Genomic DNA, 17171 nt, shown 5'->3' on the forward strand with positions numbered 1-17171 from the left:
AAAAACATTATGTTCTCAAACCTGTTTAATTTAATTCAGGATTATGTTGGGGCTGAAGCCTATTCTAGCCACCCTGGGCACAAGTAAGGAACCAACCCAATATAAGCAGCCAGTCCATTCCAGGCCCTATATGTAGGGAACCAACTAACAACGTGCATCTCTTTGGAATGTAGAAAGAACGCCAGAGTGCTTAGAGAATAACCCTGACAGACTATGACGGTGTATGAGATATTCATATCCAGGATACTGGATCTAACAGTGATTAACTGCTGCGCCACCGTCTTACCTCTTTATAGATTAAAAAAACATTTTTATTGTAAAATGTAGATTTAATTCAAATAGATTAACATTATAACAGAGCATCCTTTTTAGTAGTTACCTGAGGGTAGTTTCTGGGGGTCAGCTCCTGTGCTATAACCGGTTCATGAGGCTGGCTTGTTCTTGACATGACCTCAGTAGAGCTCAAGCTACTTTTGCTTCTTCGAACTTGTTCTGGGGTATCAAAGGAGTTGGAATTGTTGTTTATCCTCCTCATGTATATCTCAGCAGGACTTGGCTTTGAAATACGGCTCATCTCTTCTCCATCTATAATAGTAGTGGCTCGATATGCCCTCCAAGTGGTTGTGGAGTCCAAGTCTGCCTCTTTGATGTCACTTTTTGATTTGTGGGCTTCATCTAAAGAAGGTGCTGGTAGTCTGTTCCTCCAGGTACTCCTAACGGTCACATTTTTCACGTCTGAAGGAGAGTCCTCTTTTGGACCCTGCTGGCTCCTCCAGCTTTTGCAGTTCTCAGATGCCATATCATTATTGTTATTATTAGCTTCCCCCATATCCAGGGGCTTAACAGTGATACTGCTTTGTGAGAGCTGAGCCTCAGGTTTGCATTCAGTAACAAGTTCATCTTCTTGTTCTTCAGCTGACTTCAGGGTAATATCACTCTTGGGGATTGAGATTTCATAAGGTATAGGTACAGTGCTTCGGGCCTCACTGGAGTTGATCATTATATTGCTGGTTGATGTATGCCTCTCTTTCGGTACTTCTCCTGTATTGCTGCCACATGTCCTAATAGAAGCTGGTTCATTTGGGTATATAGTGATGCTACTAGACACCTTATTCCCAGACGGTTTTGACTTGGGTTTGTTATCTGCAATGAATGGCTCGGCTCCAGCACTACCCATCACTTCCTTTCTGTCAATTTCAACAATTGCTGGCTTAATTACTACTTTTGATCTTAAGGCCTCTCTTGGACTGCAGACTCTACGAATTTCAACCTCTGATATAGTGTGGTTAGAATCTAAGGAGCCTCCTTCAGTATTTATTAAACGGCCTGGGTCTTCTTCAAAGGAGCTTCGACTAGATGATCCTTCAGAGAGGGATTCTTGTAGTTGGGCATAACGAGGATACTTGGATAGTGTGCTCTTGATACACAGGGCTGAAATGTCAGAAAGAGGTCCTGTCTCTCCTAATGAAGAATAGCGCTTGGGCCCAGTTGATTCTGTTTCAGAGGCAGGTGGAGAACTTTCTATAAAGGATTCTCCCTGTGAGAAAGTAGGAACATGAGACCTGTAAGTTGGAATTTCAGCATTATTTTTTGCCAGGGTAGCTGTTACTTGGTTTTCCACAGGTCTACCACGAGAGTCTGCCTTTATTTCCTTTTCAGAAAGCAGTGCATTGGCAGATTTAACTGGCTTTTCCAAAAGTGCTCCAGTGCTGTTTGTAGCCATGTCAGAACTACAATACAATTGAGAGCTTCTTTCTAAACGACTTTTCTTGCCCTCATTTTCTCCAATTCTAGATGAAGACTTCCAGTTTTTCTGGACTATCTGATCATTAGCTGCTGGAGGATAGCGGCTAAGAACAGATGGTTGATCTCGGAGTTTCTTCAGTTCACTTTGGTTTGCATTTGGTAACATGTAGGTAGAGGATGCTATTTCTACTCCCCTTACCTTTTCCTTAACACTGGGCTCAGTTCTGTTTGTTTTTTTACTTTTCAAACTAGGACTAAGAGACCTAAAAGATTTTGGGGATCCTTCTTCTGATGGAACCACTTCTTTGCTCCCTATCCTGCCCCGCCGCTGATGAGGAGACGTCTCTCGGATTTTATTCTTAGGTACTAATGGCTCTGAGACAACACTCCTAAACCTGGGCTTTTCATGTCTAAAGCCTCCTCGAACATTAATCTCCTCATTCTCAGCTTTTCCATTCTCTACAATTTTGGCACTACTAATCTGAGATTTGAGCAGCTCTAGTTGATCGCTCAAAGCTTTGCTTCGATTCTTCTCCATCAGGACAGTTTCCTGAAGCTCACCATTTTTGGCCTCTGTCTTCTTGAAATTCTCTTCCACTACTTCCAGCTGCTTTAGGCGATTTTTGAGCCTCTCAATTTCTTGAGTGAGTTCCTTAACCTTGTTGTCCTCCTGACCCTCATTTTTTTCATTCTCAGATTTGTTTAGTTGGCTGACATCATCAGAAAGCTTCTGGTTCTTTTTCCTCACTCCCATCTTACTTGATAAACCGGAGGACAAGCTATCCTCAATGCGAAGGTCCTGAACTCCAGGCGAGTCCTGCAGCAGATTGGGGTCATTTCTGCTTTGGTCCTCTGAATTGATCCTGTTGTTCTGTTCTAGTTTAAGAGTCAGTTCCCGGATCATCTGTTCATCTTGCTTCTGCTTGTCTAGCAGAGTTTTCCTCTCATTTAAAAAACTTAACCTGAGAGACTTTAACTTTTCCAGCTCACCCATCATGAACACCTCGGCTTTGTCCAGTCGGCCTTCCGAAGCCTCTATCTCCTGAAGTTTGGCTCTTAGCATTTCCAGCTCAGAAGAGAGTTTCTTGGTTAGATTTTTTTCCTCATTTAGACTCAAGCAAAGCTGGGTACAGTCAGATTTACTTTTGCTGAAGGCATCTTCAAGCTTTTCCAATTCAGACATTCGCCTTTGCAGACGCTCTATTTCAGATTTTAATTGCTTGCTCAAGCTTTCTTCTGCCTCTAGTTTCTCCCTAACCAGCCTACAAAGATCTTCTGCTTTCCTGACTTCTTCATCCTTGCCTTCAATTTTCAAGACTCGTTTACGCAAAAGATCAACATCATTTAGCAGGGCACAGCTGCTTCCTTCTGCTTGAATGATCTTGTCCTGCAAGTCGAGCAACTCATCTTCAGCCTTCTGAAGATTCTTTGTAGCTTCTTCAAGTTCGTCAAGGCGCCGGCTCAGACTCTGCAGCTTATGCCGCAGGTGACGGCTGCTGGCATCCTTATAGCCTGAGATATCTGCCATTGCTGTTGCTATTTCACAGTGGACCTCATTTGCATAGGGTTGGAGGTTGGTCTTTTTTTAATAAAATCTGTAGTTTTGGTCCTTTTATTTGGTATTATTCTGTCTTTAACCCAGTTCTCCTGTGATTCTTGTAGGTGGCATGGATTTCCTCTGGAGAAAATTTATTTTTCCATGTTGTGTCTTTTGGAGTGTGCTTCATGGGTATTTACTCTTTCATCAGGCTGTAAATCTATAATAAAGAAAAATAAAATAAGTTTTTTTTTTTTTACATTTACATTTATTTGAATAGTAATAACCTTCCACCCATCATCATCTTTGCTTAATTCAGTTCAAGATTATGGGGCTGGAGCCTTGACCATATCAGGTGAAGGCAGGAGTCAATACCGAACAAGGTGCCAGTTCATTGTAGTGCACCCTCACACTCACACCAGACCTTTACAGTTGCCGGTTAAATTAATGTAAAGTTTATATTAGTAATCTGACAGTATGGTGACATAGTAGTTTGTGCTGCGGCATCATCAAGACCCTTGTTCTTGAATTCCAGTCTGGTACATGTCTCTGTCCAATGTGGAGTTTCCTTTCCCGGGTTTTTGCTTTTTAGTGAATTTGAACAATTCTGCAGTTTTATCAAGAAGAGGTCATTCAGCTTCTGAATCCTATTTACCTGATTGCTCCAAATAAAATCACATCAAGTTTTAAAGATCCCTAAAATGCCACTTTCCACCCAACTATTTGGTAACTTCTGATCTAATCTTTGTGATGTTTGTGTGAGATCAAACCCGTAACAAATTACATCTTTCAGCTCCTTCACTCTTTGTATGTCACACTTGGTTTGCTCTTCTTTGGAATGTCTCCAGCACTGCAATGCCTTTTTGTAATATGAATGCCAAAACTGCATGCAATACTCCAGGTGAGTCCTTGGTTTCTTAACTTGTACTCCACATATCGGGGCACTATATAACCTAACATCTTTTTGGCCTTCTTTATAGAGATGATTCAAGGGACTCTGAGGGCTCCAGACAAAAACTCCATGCAGTCTAACAGAACAAATAAAATTTTAAAAATATAATGAAAAAGTAATTAAAATTCAAATAAATATAAGGTGCACATGGTAATAAAACAAATACAAATTTTAGATTGTAATATAAAAATAATAAAAACTGCATGTAATAGAAATTGAAAAACACAAACAAAAAATGCCTTGTACAGTATTACTATAACTTTCAAAATCACTGTTTGTGAGCTTTGCCTGCAGCAAATGCAGTCGCTATGGCCTTGAGGTCCAAATATTTTCAAACACTGCACACTATTGCAGTTAGAGCACGGGCTGAAATCCTATTGCACCACACGGTAGATCTCAAGTTGCATTTAAACAACTTTAATATGGAAACTTCTCTCACCGGAGGCAACAGTGATGATAGGAACAGTCAGGACCTCTTGGACCCCTATCTCACTGTTACCCAGTCACTCTTGGTGCTGCTGATTTTGGCCACACAACGACTGCAGTAGGCATCTGGAGAGATTGAAGTTGAATCAGAGATAGCTGACTTGTCTTAAAAAACCGAGTCAGTCCAATTTTTGCTTCCAGACATGTACTGTAACTCCTCCTCATGACTTGTTAAATTGCCTCTGATTACATTTAATGTTACTAAAAATGTAACATTCATCACAACACTGACACTCACAAAACAGAGATTGCCCCCAAACTTAGGGGGGTTTCTGACCATGTGTGTCAATGCTATACTTCATAAGGAATTTTTGTAGTCTTGTCATTGCAATGATTTCCTATGTAAACGTATGCCTTCATGGGCCCCCCTCCCAGTTCTGGGCCCCATGCTATCTACAACCAGATAGTTCACTGACCAACTCCAAAGTTCATCTCATAAGGTGTAATTTCAAGTTTCAAACCCACCAATGTGTATTGAAATCTTAACATTTTTTCCTACTACAAGTAATAACTTTCCATTTGCATAGATTAAATTTCATTTGACACAAATCTGTCTGAATTCTTTCTAGGTCAATCAGTAATGTGCTTGCTAATAATATTTATATACTTATCAAGATCATTTGTGTGTATTAGTTTGCGCCCACATTCAAAACATGTGTGTGTTAGGCTAATTGGCATATCCATGATGGCTCATTGTGGAACTGTGAGAGTGTGCCCTGTAATGGACTGGTGCCCCAATCCAATATTGGTTCTTGCCTTGTACCCTGTGATCCTGGAGTGGGCTCCCTCCTTCCTGGACTGGACTGATTCAGTTCAATAATCAATGAATGGAAAGATTTATGGTTTGGATAAAAGTGTAAGATGTAACTGTAAACCAGTTGCAGAACCCAGAGTGACTTCAGAAATGCTAGACCCCATTGCCACCCACTAACAACTTAAACACGTCTGACCAATCTAGTTAATACTATGTTTGTCATTGTCCCCTCTTCTTAGTTTCAAATGTTGTGTTGTATTTTATAATATTGTTTTCCTTTAGTAGACTGCATCATTATGTTTCCTTTATAATTCAATGTAATGGGCTGCTCTTGTATTTTATGTTTTTTTCTGCATCCATGAACGTGGCCTCTCTTGATTAAATTACCAAGCAAATACTCAATTACTAGATTCGAGTTTCAGTTCCATTCCATCAGATCTCTTATGTACCATTCAACACTATGCTTTCAGTTTACTTTGACCTTCACTGGGCAAGCCTGATTGTTGCTGATCCAGATTACCATAAACAACATTTTCAGATTCATTGTTTTCAGAATTGTTGCCTAAAATAGCACTCCAGCAGTCCCTTTTAATTACAGTTATAGTATGAGGATTACAAAGAATTTTCTTAAGGCTGTAACACTTGATAAAATACCAAAAAGGGACCTTCTTGCATTAAAAGCGGTGTGTTAGCAAAATCATCATGATACATTATTGACTAACTGAAAGCCTTCCATTTCCCTTTGACATATACCCCCAGCAGAGTTCAAGTATAAAATCCATCATGATGACAAGTTCCTCCAGGGATGCCATACACCTCTTATAATTTGCAAGGGTAAACTCAGCCTACCTTCTGCACAAGTAGCCCTTTCAAGTGAACATTGTTAATCATTTAATAAAAGCAACTTGAAAAGATGTAGCCAAGGTCAGTTAAAATGTGCTGGAAATATTAGTTTAACAGACCCAAATACTGGCAAATGATTTTTGGTATTATTTGCATAACTTAAACAGCTGGTGATCTGAAATAAACATAAATTGGTATGAAAATAACCGGTGAGGTTCTCCAGTGTTTTTGTAGGTCTAGCAAGACTTACTTAAATATCTTATCTGAGAAAAAAAAAAAAAGCAAGCATATTATGGATGTAATGGCAAGGGCTCACTAATGTCATGGGAGGGGTTTGTCTTTCAGATCATAAAACAGATTGATAATCAAGCAGCGGCTTGGTCCCTGAGGCATGCTTTTGCACAAGGTGCCAAACAAAAAGAGCAAGAGAAAATAGTTTAGATGTAAACTTGTAGCCAAGGAAAATATAGCACATCTTGCACAAACACCACATGTAAATTTTATAACAATTTTCCATCGATCTATCCATTATTTAAAATGCTAAGTCCAGTTTTAGGTCTCAGGCACAAGGCTGGCTACTTCTTCACAGTATTTATCAGTGTCATGAATGTGTGAATATATTTTTTTTTTATCATCATATCCATGTTTGTGTTCTTGTGTATTTTGAAATGGTGTAACCTCAGTAAAGATCACCTCCCATTACTATTATTACTAATAATTTTATCAGAATGTTTGAAGACCTAGCTGAATACCACCAGAATTTAATCCATGATTCCTCTCTTTAATTGATTATACATTTTTAATAAGTAGGGCAAGGTGAGGACTAATCCTAAAACATGGGCACATAGATGGTGTGCCATTCCTTTGCGCGTCACATTAGCAACAGGGTAATTTAGACTTGTCAATGAGCTTAACATGTCTCTTCAAATATTTGTGATATGAGGGGAAAATTGACCTAAATTTCGAAGAATTGTAGAAGCAGCGTGCTGCCATTGTATGGACCAGATTTGTCTATTGCATTGTCTTGATGAGCCAGTGGCTTTTGCAACCACTGGAACCAACAGAGGATATGACACAAACAGCCACATCTTTTTTGGACCATATTAGACACAACATAATTACATGCATGTATGTGGGATGTGGGAGAATACCAGAGTTCTCTGAATGTAACAAGTTCATTGGCGCTGTTCTCTCAGCATCAAATACATGTGAAAAAAACTAACATACACTTAGACAAGCTATGAAAAGGAAGGAATACATAGAATAACAGTAGAAAAAAATGTAAAGTACAACATAGATAGATAGATAGATAGATAGATAGATAGATAGATAGATAGATAGATAGATAGATAGATAGATAGATAGATAGATAGATAGATAGATAGATAGATAGATAGATACTTTATTAATCCCAAGGGGAAATTCACAACATTAGTTAGTATATTAGAAAAATATTGTCATCAGTTATGAGGAAGAAAATGTTTTTCATATACACAGCGTCATTTTTAACTGGTTGTCTGTTTTTTTGCTGCTCGATGGAGGTAGAGGTAGAGATAGAGATAAATGAATCTGTGTCTTGGCTTGATAGATTATTGTATTTTATTGCAACCTTTATTACGGCAATGTTTGGTGTAGTTCTTTATCTTTGCCGGCAGTTCAATGGAATTTATGTGGGGAAAATCAATTCCTAGAATCTGCTAGTCCCCATTTTAATCAGCACTCTCCAATCTTTATGTATTGATTTTCCTCTGAGTGAATTGCTGATTGCAGCTCCGCTGAGGTACTATGCAGCTTCTGTGTTATTCAGCGCTGCAGTCTGCTTTTATCTCACTGCTGCCGGATTTTTCAGAAAATGTGCATTTTAAACTCTGTAGTAAACATGCATATATACTCATATGTATAAAATTAATTATAAGCCTCAGTTTCCACCCTCTGCTTTGTCAATGTAGAATGAGAGACACAGCTGTGAGTCTGCACGTACATTCATTCTGCAGATGTGGCACAGGAATGCTTGTTATGATGACAGCCAAGTATTCATACCAACAAGCTAACAAAAAAAAAAAAAGTAATTTTAATGGCGAGATAGCTGGTCCGTGTCCTAATTAGCGCTCTTTAGCCCACTGCAGATAGCAATCTCCTGTTGGAGAACTCAGCAAATGTGACACAATGCTTCCTGTTCAACAATGAAATATCCATGTCCAGAAGAGCACTGGGCAGTTCATCAGACATTTTTATACATGTGAAGCACTGTATGTGCCGTTTTCAGGAAAGAAGACCATCATTTTTTAAATTTTAAAGCTCTACCCTAAATATTCCAAGAGGTATTTAGATCTGCATTCACTATGTATGTACAGCTGGACTTGACTTCTATTCTTCTTTAATTTCCTTGTCTATTGATTAATGTCACAAAACTCATTATTAAAGCATTATTTACATAACACATGAGGTTGTTGTAAAATTGGAAATTATGTCTGAAAACCAGTCTAGACAATAATCAATATAAAAAACAAAAATGTGTAGTTTTGTATATGTATTTGGAACTTCTATAGATTTATAGTAAAGCAGCATGTTAACATGTTAGTGATACTGCATTACAGTTGCAGGGACCTCGTTGTCTTTGAGAAGTTTGCATAATCGGCCCGAAAAACATATGTACATGGACAACAGAGAGGGTTCTACAGAGAAGCAGCATCTATTAAGTTACACCATTTGAATGGTAACTTGCACTGCATCTGTACCCAAGTGTGGAAGAATGTTTTGGAAAAAAGGAAATAAACAAATGTATTGTGAAGTGGGTTAATAAGTAAATAAGAAAATAATATGTGAGCATAAATGATAAATATGTCACAGATTTATTTTTTCATTTATTTACTTCAGTACAACCGCATACAACGTGAAATACAGCGCATCTTGAGCTGAAAACTGTCATGTTTATCCATCAAAGTTGAGAAATTTATGCGAATAAGCAAATGGTAAAAATCAAGCACACTGTAATTAAAGCTGAAATGTGTCATCCTGACATTGAAATGCTGACTGAATTTGTCCAAGTTAAAGCCTGGAGAGATAAATTACATCATCTTGTTTTAATGTTTATTAACTTAGCAACAGAAATGATTCACATTGTTAACAAAACCCTAATGGTAAAGGATTATGTACCTAGAATGCTAGTGAATTTAACCAGGGAAACATCACAGTGAACAAACTTCTACTATCATGTTCCTTTTGTGGACAAAAACTACACCTGCTTTATCCAAATGTTAGAGCCTTTAAATATAAACCTGTGGCACAACTGGCTAGGTTTAGGCAACATCTTACTGCCACCTAAAAGTCTGTTATTGTCTGCAGCAGCTTATGTATGTTGGGGGTGATTTATTATTATATTAGTATTTTTTTGAGCTTCTGTAATGTGTGTATAATGTATGTGACAAGTAAAAATTGATTTGATTGATGAATTGTCAGAATAATTTTCTCAAAGTTTTAACTGTGCACATTTGTGGCAGACATGAGTGCCAGAACAGGCTATTTTAAATCAAGAAGCGCTGATTTCATCATTAATAGTTTGCATCTGAAGTGTCTGCTACAAATATGGCCCTTGATGGCCAAAGATTTATGCCCTCTCCGTCAACAATACACCAATCAAAACCCAAGAGTCACGACAGCCCACCCTCTCAACTTTACAGTTTTCAGTTCAAGAAATTATTCATGTTGCATGTGATGTCACTGAAATAAATACATAAAGAAATAAACAATAAAAAACACTTTGCTACTCATATTGTGTCTTCACAAAATGAAACATCTACCAGAATATTGCACCTATACAAACTCCAAGAATGCTCATATTGCGTCCACACAAACTTTTAAAACAGACGGACACCACATGCACCCAAACGTTCATATCCCATCAGAGTGTGCTATTTGCTTTCCCACTGCATATGTTCTTTTCGCATTGTGCCCACAAAGACTACAATATTAATCACAGAGCTGTTTTAATAAGAACTTTCAAGCCTGGTCAGTACTGTGTCTGCCTGGACCACAGAGAAAGCACAGACCCTATCCAAGGACTCCATCTGTTCTGTTGCCACATTTGTATAGTATCTGCACAGATGGGCATGAGACACAAAGTGTGTCATGTACGTTGCTGCTGCACGTATTGCCTTAACTGGGGCATGAGAAACAGATGTCCATAGCAGAATTCTGTCATCTCTCTTGTCCACAACACCCAGGCACATCAGTCAAATTGTAGGCTTAGTGAAGGTATAGCAGTTTTGAACAGAAGGTTCCTTAAGGTTTCCAGTAAAATACAAAAAGGTCTGTTGGACCACACAAAGATTTTGTACTTCAGTTGAATTTTCATTTCTCTTATCATTATTGCATCTTTTTTTTTTTTTCGTTTTTTAAGTGTTTAGTTAAGTTTCAAAGTAAAACAGTTCACACAAAAAAGAAAATTAAAATAGCAAAAAAAAAAAAGGAAAAATTTATAATAAGAAAAATTAAGTTCTAAGCTTAATCTTGTTGCATCTTAAATCGTTACTAATCACTTATAATTTCTGAACCATTTCAAAACGTTTCTGAACCATTTCAAAGCGGTCAGAAAACTGTATGCTTATCCCATCTCTGAGTAGAAAACGGGTCTTTCAACTCCCTGTTTACTGGGACCTGTTCTAAACACAACTGAATCTAATATGACACTGTTTCTCAGTTATAGCAAGAAGGTTCTATCTCTTACTAACTTATAGGGGGAAAAGACTATACCATTGTCTATGACTATGGAAGAAATTATATTCTATTCAAATTAAGCAAACATTAATATGAGTTTAACTCAAAACTTTAACTTTCTAAATTTGGCTCTTACATTTCCGGCCCCTAATTGGCTATGCAGGAGCGGAGACAATTACTATACTTTTACTTCAATATGAGCCAATTAACTTTATATTAACTATTGTTTTCAAATTACTAGCAATAACACTGCAAACAAACATTTTAAAAATGTCATATTTCAAACACTGGCTGTTTCTTGCAGCAGGCACAGTTTATTCACGGGTCTGTCCAGTGTGCTGGTTTTGGTTTGCACACAAACTCTTCTGACTGCACCTTTGGCATCTGGTGTTGTCTTGAAGACCCGACCCATTACCCAGGAATTGCGAGGTGTTTATTATTATTATTATTATTGCATCTTTCTGAAAGAAGCTCAATACTTAAAAACTTTTCAAGGCAGCACCACTGGAGTCCAGTTGCTTTTCATAATCAAGTAAGCTCTTGGAATAAGTCAGTTGTGAGTTCATACTGTAGTTTTATGAATTAACTGTCTAAACATGATTTTTATTGCATTTTTTATGCTAAGTAGCTTGGTGCTTATTTCATCTCTGAGTGATCGTATCTCATATATGTCAACAAGCCAATCCCTTAGGAGCAGTTGCCAGAGGCTGCCAGGACTTTGGCCCGCCAATGTACATAAGATACATCTCATAAAATATTTAACTCCGGAAGACAGATTTTGAAGAAATCTAGATTGTCCTCAGAACTCCACACAAGCCGAGGATTCTTTTTAATTTGCTTGCAAAGTATTTTAGGAATGATCTTAAGTTCTTTTAAGCCAATATTTTTTTTTAACAAACCAACAACTGTGATCTGAAGCCAAGCTAATATGTCTGCAATCATAAAGTTTGCTACTGAGTGTTCTTTGGCAGCTGCAGGGCAAATAGAACCTACAATTCATGGATGTATCATTATTGTTCATGCAGCTCTTTTATGATTTGTAAATGTGTCCTGCCACCTTAAAGCAATATGTCCTAAACACATGGGTGAATTTAACTAATCCACCCAGCAAATTTAAACCAGTCTTGGAAGAAACGCACGTGTACCTCAGTGTTCACAGAAACAGAGCTTCACAACTACTAAGAAAATTTACAGATGCTGTTTGGGCTGACTGCATGTCAATAGATAGACAAACAGATAGATATGAAAGGTGGTATATGATAGATAGATAGATAGATAGATAGATAGATAGATAGATAGATAGATAGATAGATAGATAGATAGATAGATAGATAGATAGATAGATAGATAGATAGATAGATAGATAGATAGATAGATAGATAGATAGATAGATAGATAGATAGATAGATAGATAGAATAATATGATGCTATATAATAAAATTGACAGATGCTATATGATAGACAGAAGCTCCAAAAAATAAATATGATAAAAAAAAACTCCCCCCAAACACACATATTTATGCAAAAGTTTCTACACCAGCAATCAAACCATGGCTCAGGTGTCCTTTAATGACATCATGGCCCATTTTGCCATCTTGACACTAAGCTGAAAAAACTTAAATTTGAAAATCCTTACATACTGTTGATACAAGTACTGTTTAAACTTTGATGTCAAAATACAGGATGAACTGCCATTTCATAATGATAGGGCAAAGTAAAAAGAAACCTGTGTTTTCAAATTATAATCTTGCGTTGCTTTTTTATTACAGCAATGTCAGTGGCACAGAACTTGATTTGGTGAATTTATCATACAAATATGCAATATAAAGCAACAGCAATTACCCATCCCTTATTGCCCCCAAACAACCAGTTTAACAAACACCCACATAGGCATTCATCAAACCTTAAGGTCAAGATGTTTAAAGAATAAGTTCAGTATTTGTCAAGTTGAGGTTATTTCTTCACATTCCACATGGTATATATGCATTTGCCATGTGGAATTTTGGTCTAAAGTTAATCACTTTCTATAAATTAAAAATAATATCTTGCCTGTATGGTGCCTTACATTGCAGTTTATGAGGCATTGAGGAAAAGCTTAAAAATGTACCAAATATGTCTATTTTTCAAGCCAAGACAGTTATCGAGTATTGATCAGTGTCTTGTGATTACACACACATTGTTGAATAGTTTATATATGTCATTTTTGAGCTAAAAAAACAATACGATGAGATTCATCCAGTTTAAAAGAAGACCTGCTGTGTGTGATAGGTCAACACTTAGTCAATCTACCTGCGCAAAAATCTTTCACCCTTTGTGGTTTTCTCCCGACTGATCAAATCACAGTAAACTTTCTGTGCTATGTGCTTAGTTTTGTTTTGGTTTACTTACATATTTACGTGAAAATTCACTTACCACGAGAAAAATAGTATCAGGAATAAGAAATGAATATTTCAGGATCCGTTTTGTTGTCACAAACATGCGTTAGAAACACAGAGATATGGATCAGTTCTCGACAGCTGCCTTGGCTTCAAAAGTGGATATACTGTATTTGGTAAGTTTTTTAGTTTTTCTCCATGACCCGTACCCTCCAGTGCAAAGCATCAGGCAAGATATTTTTTAAAATTTATAGAAAGGACTCAACTTTAGAACAAAACATTGCATATAAAATGCATATATACAATGTTGCCCCGTACCCTCCAGTGCAAGGCATCAGGCAAGATATTTTTTAAAATTTATAGAAAGGACTCAACTTTAGAACAAAACATTGCATATAAAATGCATATATACAATGTTTCAAGCAATAACTTTGACTTGAAAAATACAAAACTTGTACTTTAAGTTCACCTTATGTCACAGGCTGTATACAAGTACTTTCATGAAATCTGGTAGCCTAGTTGTCCTAAGCTGTTTACCAGATGGAATGAGCATGAACAGAGGGTGGGTGGGGCAAGAACTTAATGGCTTTACATTCCAGTCTGGAACAGTGGAATGAATCCACAGTAGAGAAGTGGTGACCAGTGATTTTAGAAGCAGTGCACACCACTCTCTTTAGCTGCTTCCTGCCCACAGAAGAGTGCTACACTACACAGTGATAGAGAAGGTCAAAATACTTTCAAATAATGGGCCTGTAGGAAATGATCACTGCATCCTGTGACACTCCAAACTCTAATTGTTTCAGAAAGAACAGCCTCTGGAGAGCTTCCTTCAACCAAAACAGATGTGTTGACCACTCATGTTAAAATGCTTCAAATGATGGTGCCCAGGAACTCCTTGACTTCTACAAACTGGCCACTGAAGTATAAAAAGTGAGGGCAATTTTTTTTTTTCGTCCTGAAACAATTCTTTAGTTTTCTTCAGCGTTAAATACAAATGATTTAAGTTGCATCCTTTTATCAGTTCTGTTACCTCATTCCATTGTGAGATATCACAATTTGTGGTCAGACCTCCCCATACAAGTGGTGTCATCAGCAAACTCGATATCAGCAAAGGCAGGGCAGTTTTTTTAAATGCAGTTCATACACCCATTTTGATAGGATGTTGTTTAAATTGGGTATAATAGTTACAATAAATGTATTGATGTGGTGGTAAGTAAAATACACTTAGCTTAAGAAAGGGATTTTTTTCAATTTAAAGGTTTGATTAAGACAAGCCTTTTGAAGCAAGTATACTGTCTCCTGTTTCCTCCACTTTATTCCTATACTGTAGCTCTGCTAAATTAGTTGCCTGTGGAGGGCTACTCTAAATAGATTGACCCACCCATCTCTTAAGGTTGAAAACAAAAAAACCTTTAAATCGTGTTTTTTACCCTTGGCAATACATATTATACACAGGATCTTTTTAAATCTCTATGCATGATAAAAGAAAAAAAAGTGAAATACACTTAAATATTAGGATATTTTTCAATGTCTTTATGCCTCAGTCTAGTTTCCTTACACATCATCATTTTATTTTGAAATAACTGGTGGGGTTGAATCTCAGCCTAAAAAACTGACACCTTGGTCTGATCTACAGCAGCATACTGCCCTTTGTCAACATACAAAAGCCTTGCTTTTCTCCCATTACCTCTAAATACTATATTTACACATTTGTTAAGTTATTTGGTCAAGGTGACACAGTGAATCAAAGTTAATGTTGAGTTAGCCTCAAGTGGGTATCTCTACCTTCTTTTTAAGTGTAGTACTGTGATTCCATATTTCTACAGAATGAACCCTGGCAGGGTAAGTGAACTGCTTTGAGTCACAAAGCGACTAAACCAACAGTTTTGTCATTTGCCTTCTAGTCTGTTACATAGGAGGCAACACTGCTCATTTTGCAATGTTCACTTTTCTACAGTACATTTACAATATTTAAACTGAGAAAGAAGTGCATGATAGGTTAACCGGTCACTCCAAAGTGGCTTTTCAATTATTTGTGTGCCCTAAAATGGACTAGGACCCTGTCCAGTATTGTTTCCACTTTTGCACAGTGTTGCTGGGATAGGCACCGGCTCCCCATGATGCATAGCTGGATAAACTGATTAGAAGATGGATGGATGGAATGTGACAGCATGACAACAGGGTTTGGAGATCAGCTCAGGATCATCATTGTGTAAATGCTACCTTGCTTTGACCTCAAAACATCAAGGCCAATTACTCCTGACGGTTCTAATTTTCAGTTCGTACTGAAGTGAATTCTTAGCAAACCACATAAAAACCCTTTTACGGTGATTTTAATTTCATGTTTAAAATAGTTAAAAGCATACTTCAGTGAAACCTTATCTGTTTGCTAATAATTAAATTAGCGACTCGAAAATCGTTAGGCACGAATAGGGTGTGGAAGAATGTTTGGGTGTAGTCCAAGTGGAGCAACTATTTACAAGTGAAACTATGCTCTTCTACGCTTCACTTCTGCAGTGGCTGGGAACCACTTGACTCCACAATAATGTCATTGTCTGTCCCGATTATATTTAAATCAGTGCACATGGCCTTATCTGCCCAACTCCAAAAGAAAGAAAAAACTCTAAGAACATACTGTACATAGTTTTTCCTTCATCAACTCATCTTTTTCACACGTGCAATGTAATGAATTACAATAGAACAAATAATATATTAAAACTGAATGTATGCAGCATCACAAAAGAATCATTTAATTATTAATATTTTTAACAACCATAATGAAACATACCTCACACCAAACTTCTAGATAACATCTGAAAGTTTCACATATTTAAATAAACCTCTGTTTTAAAACCTGGAATATCCAAACTCTAGTATTAGAAATCAGTGCTGCGCTGGTAGCACTGTCTTGAACATTGAACACTGTTAGCATGTGAGAGGGTCACCTTCCAAGCTTGTCGGAGGAAGCACTACCACTCCAGGACATGAGGGGGCACAATCATCAAATTTCTTGTCTCATTTTTCACTTGCAGCTCAGAGAAGATGCTCAATGAGGGAAACTGACTAAGCTCCTTCTGGCTCCAAGAAGGAGGTGTCTCATTTAGGTATGAGCAACTCACCAGACTGAGCTTCATCCTAAAGCCTGACTGCTCTTCAGAACGTTATTACTACAGCCAATGACTGACTCTGCTTTTTTGTTCCTCCTTGTGTCATTGTGCGCCTGTTGTTTTTGTTTAAACTTATCATTTCCGTAGACTGGATGTCCTGGTTGGCACCCCAAAATTCCATTTGCACTAGTGCTTTCCTCTTGGTCCATGACAACACAAATTCCTCAACACAATCCAACAGCATTATTTGAGTGGGGCCCCAGAAAAGGTGATAAGTCATTCAAAGCAAGTCACTTCACCTGCTCAGTGCTCTAAATTCACTGTGGAAAGGCACTATACACTACATACATTTTTAGTGTTTTGCACTCACCAAACAAGGTCTGTCTGTCTTTACATTGTAGAAATATGGAAATAAATTTTCCGTACTTGAAAGAGCAATCAGGGACATTGTTCACTATAGAAAGAGGCAATACAGGAACCAAAAGACTGAAGGCTAATGCCCCAAACAATTGTAAGGTACAGTTTACCTTGTATGTTTTCACATTGCAAAATGTGGCAACAGCTTTACTATGTCAGCAAAAAACTCTGGAATGGTGTTCTCTATGGAATGGCAACCATATAAAATATCAGAACTGTACATTCCGACCTAGAGTAG

The 17171-nt window shown here is 37.5% G+C and overlaps 1 protein-coding gene across 2 annotated transcripts in view; it reads right to left on the reverse strand.

Annotated features, from left to right (window-relative positions):
- luzp1 (leucine zipper protein 1) overlaps window positions 1-17171 on the reverse strand; it is a 138036-nt gene that overhangs the window by 14807 nt on the left and 106058 nt on the right. For both annotated transcript variants that reach the window (XM_028818859.2, XM_028818858.2), the window contains one exon: window positions 380-3503. In XM_028818859.2, coding sequence (XP_028674692.1) covers window positions 380-3274 — 2895 coding nt within the window. In that variant the 5' untranslated portion in view covers window positions 3275-3503. The remainder of the gene's footprint in view (window positions 1-379; window positions 3504-17171) is intronic.

Source organism: Erpetoichthys calabaricus, chromosome 14 (genome assembly GCF_900747795.2).
Source record: "Erpetoichthys calabaricus chromosome 14, fErpCal1.3, whole genome shotgun sequence".
NCBI lineage: Eukaryota > Metazoa > Chordata > Cladistia > Polypteriformes > Polypteridae > Erpetoichthys > Erpetoichthys calabaricus.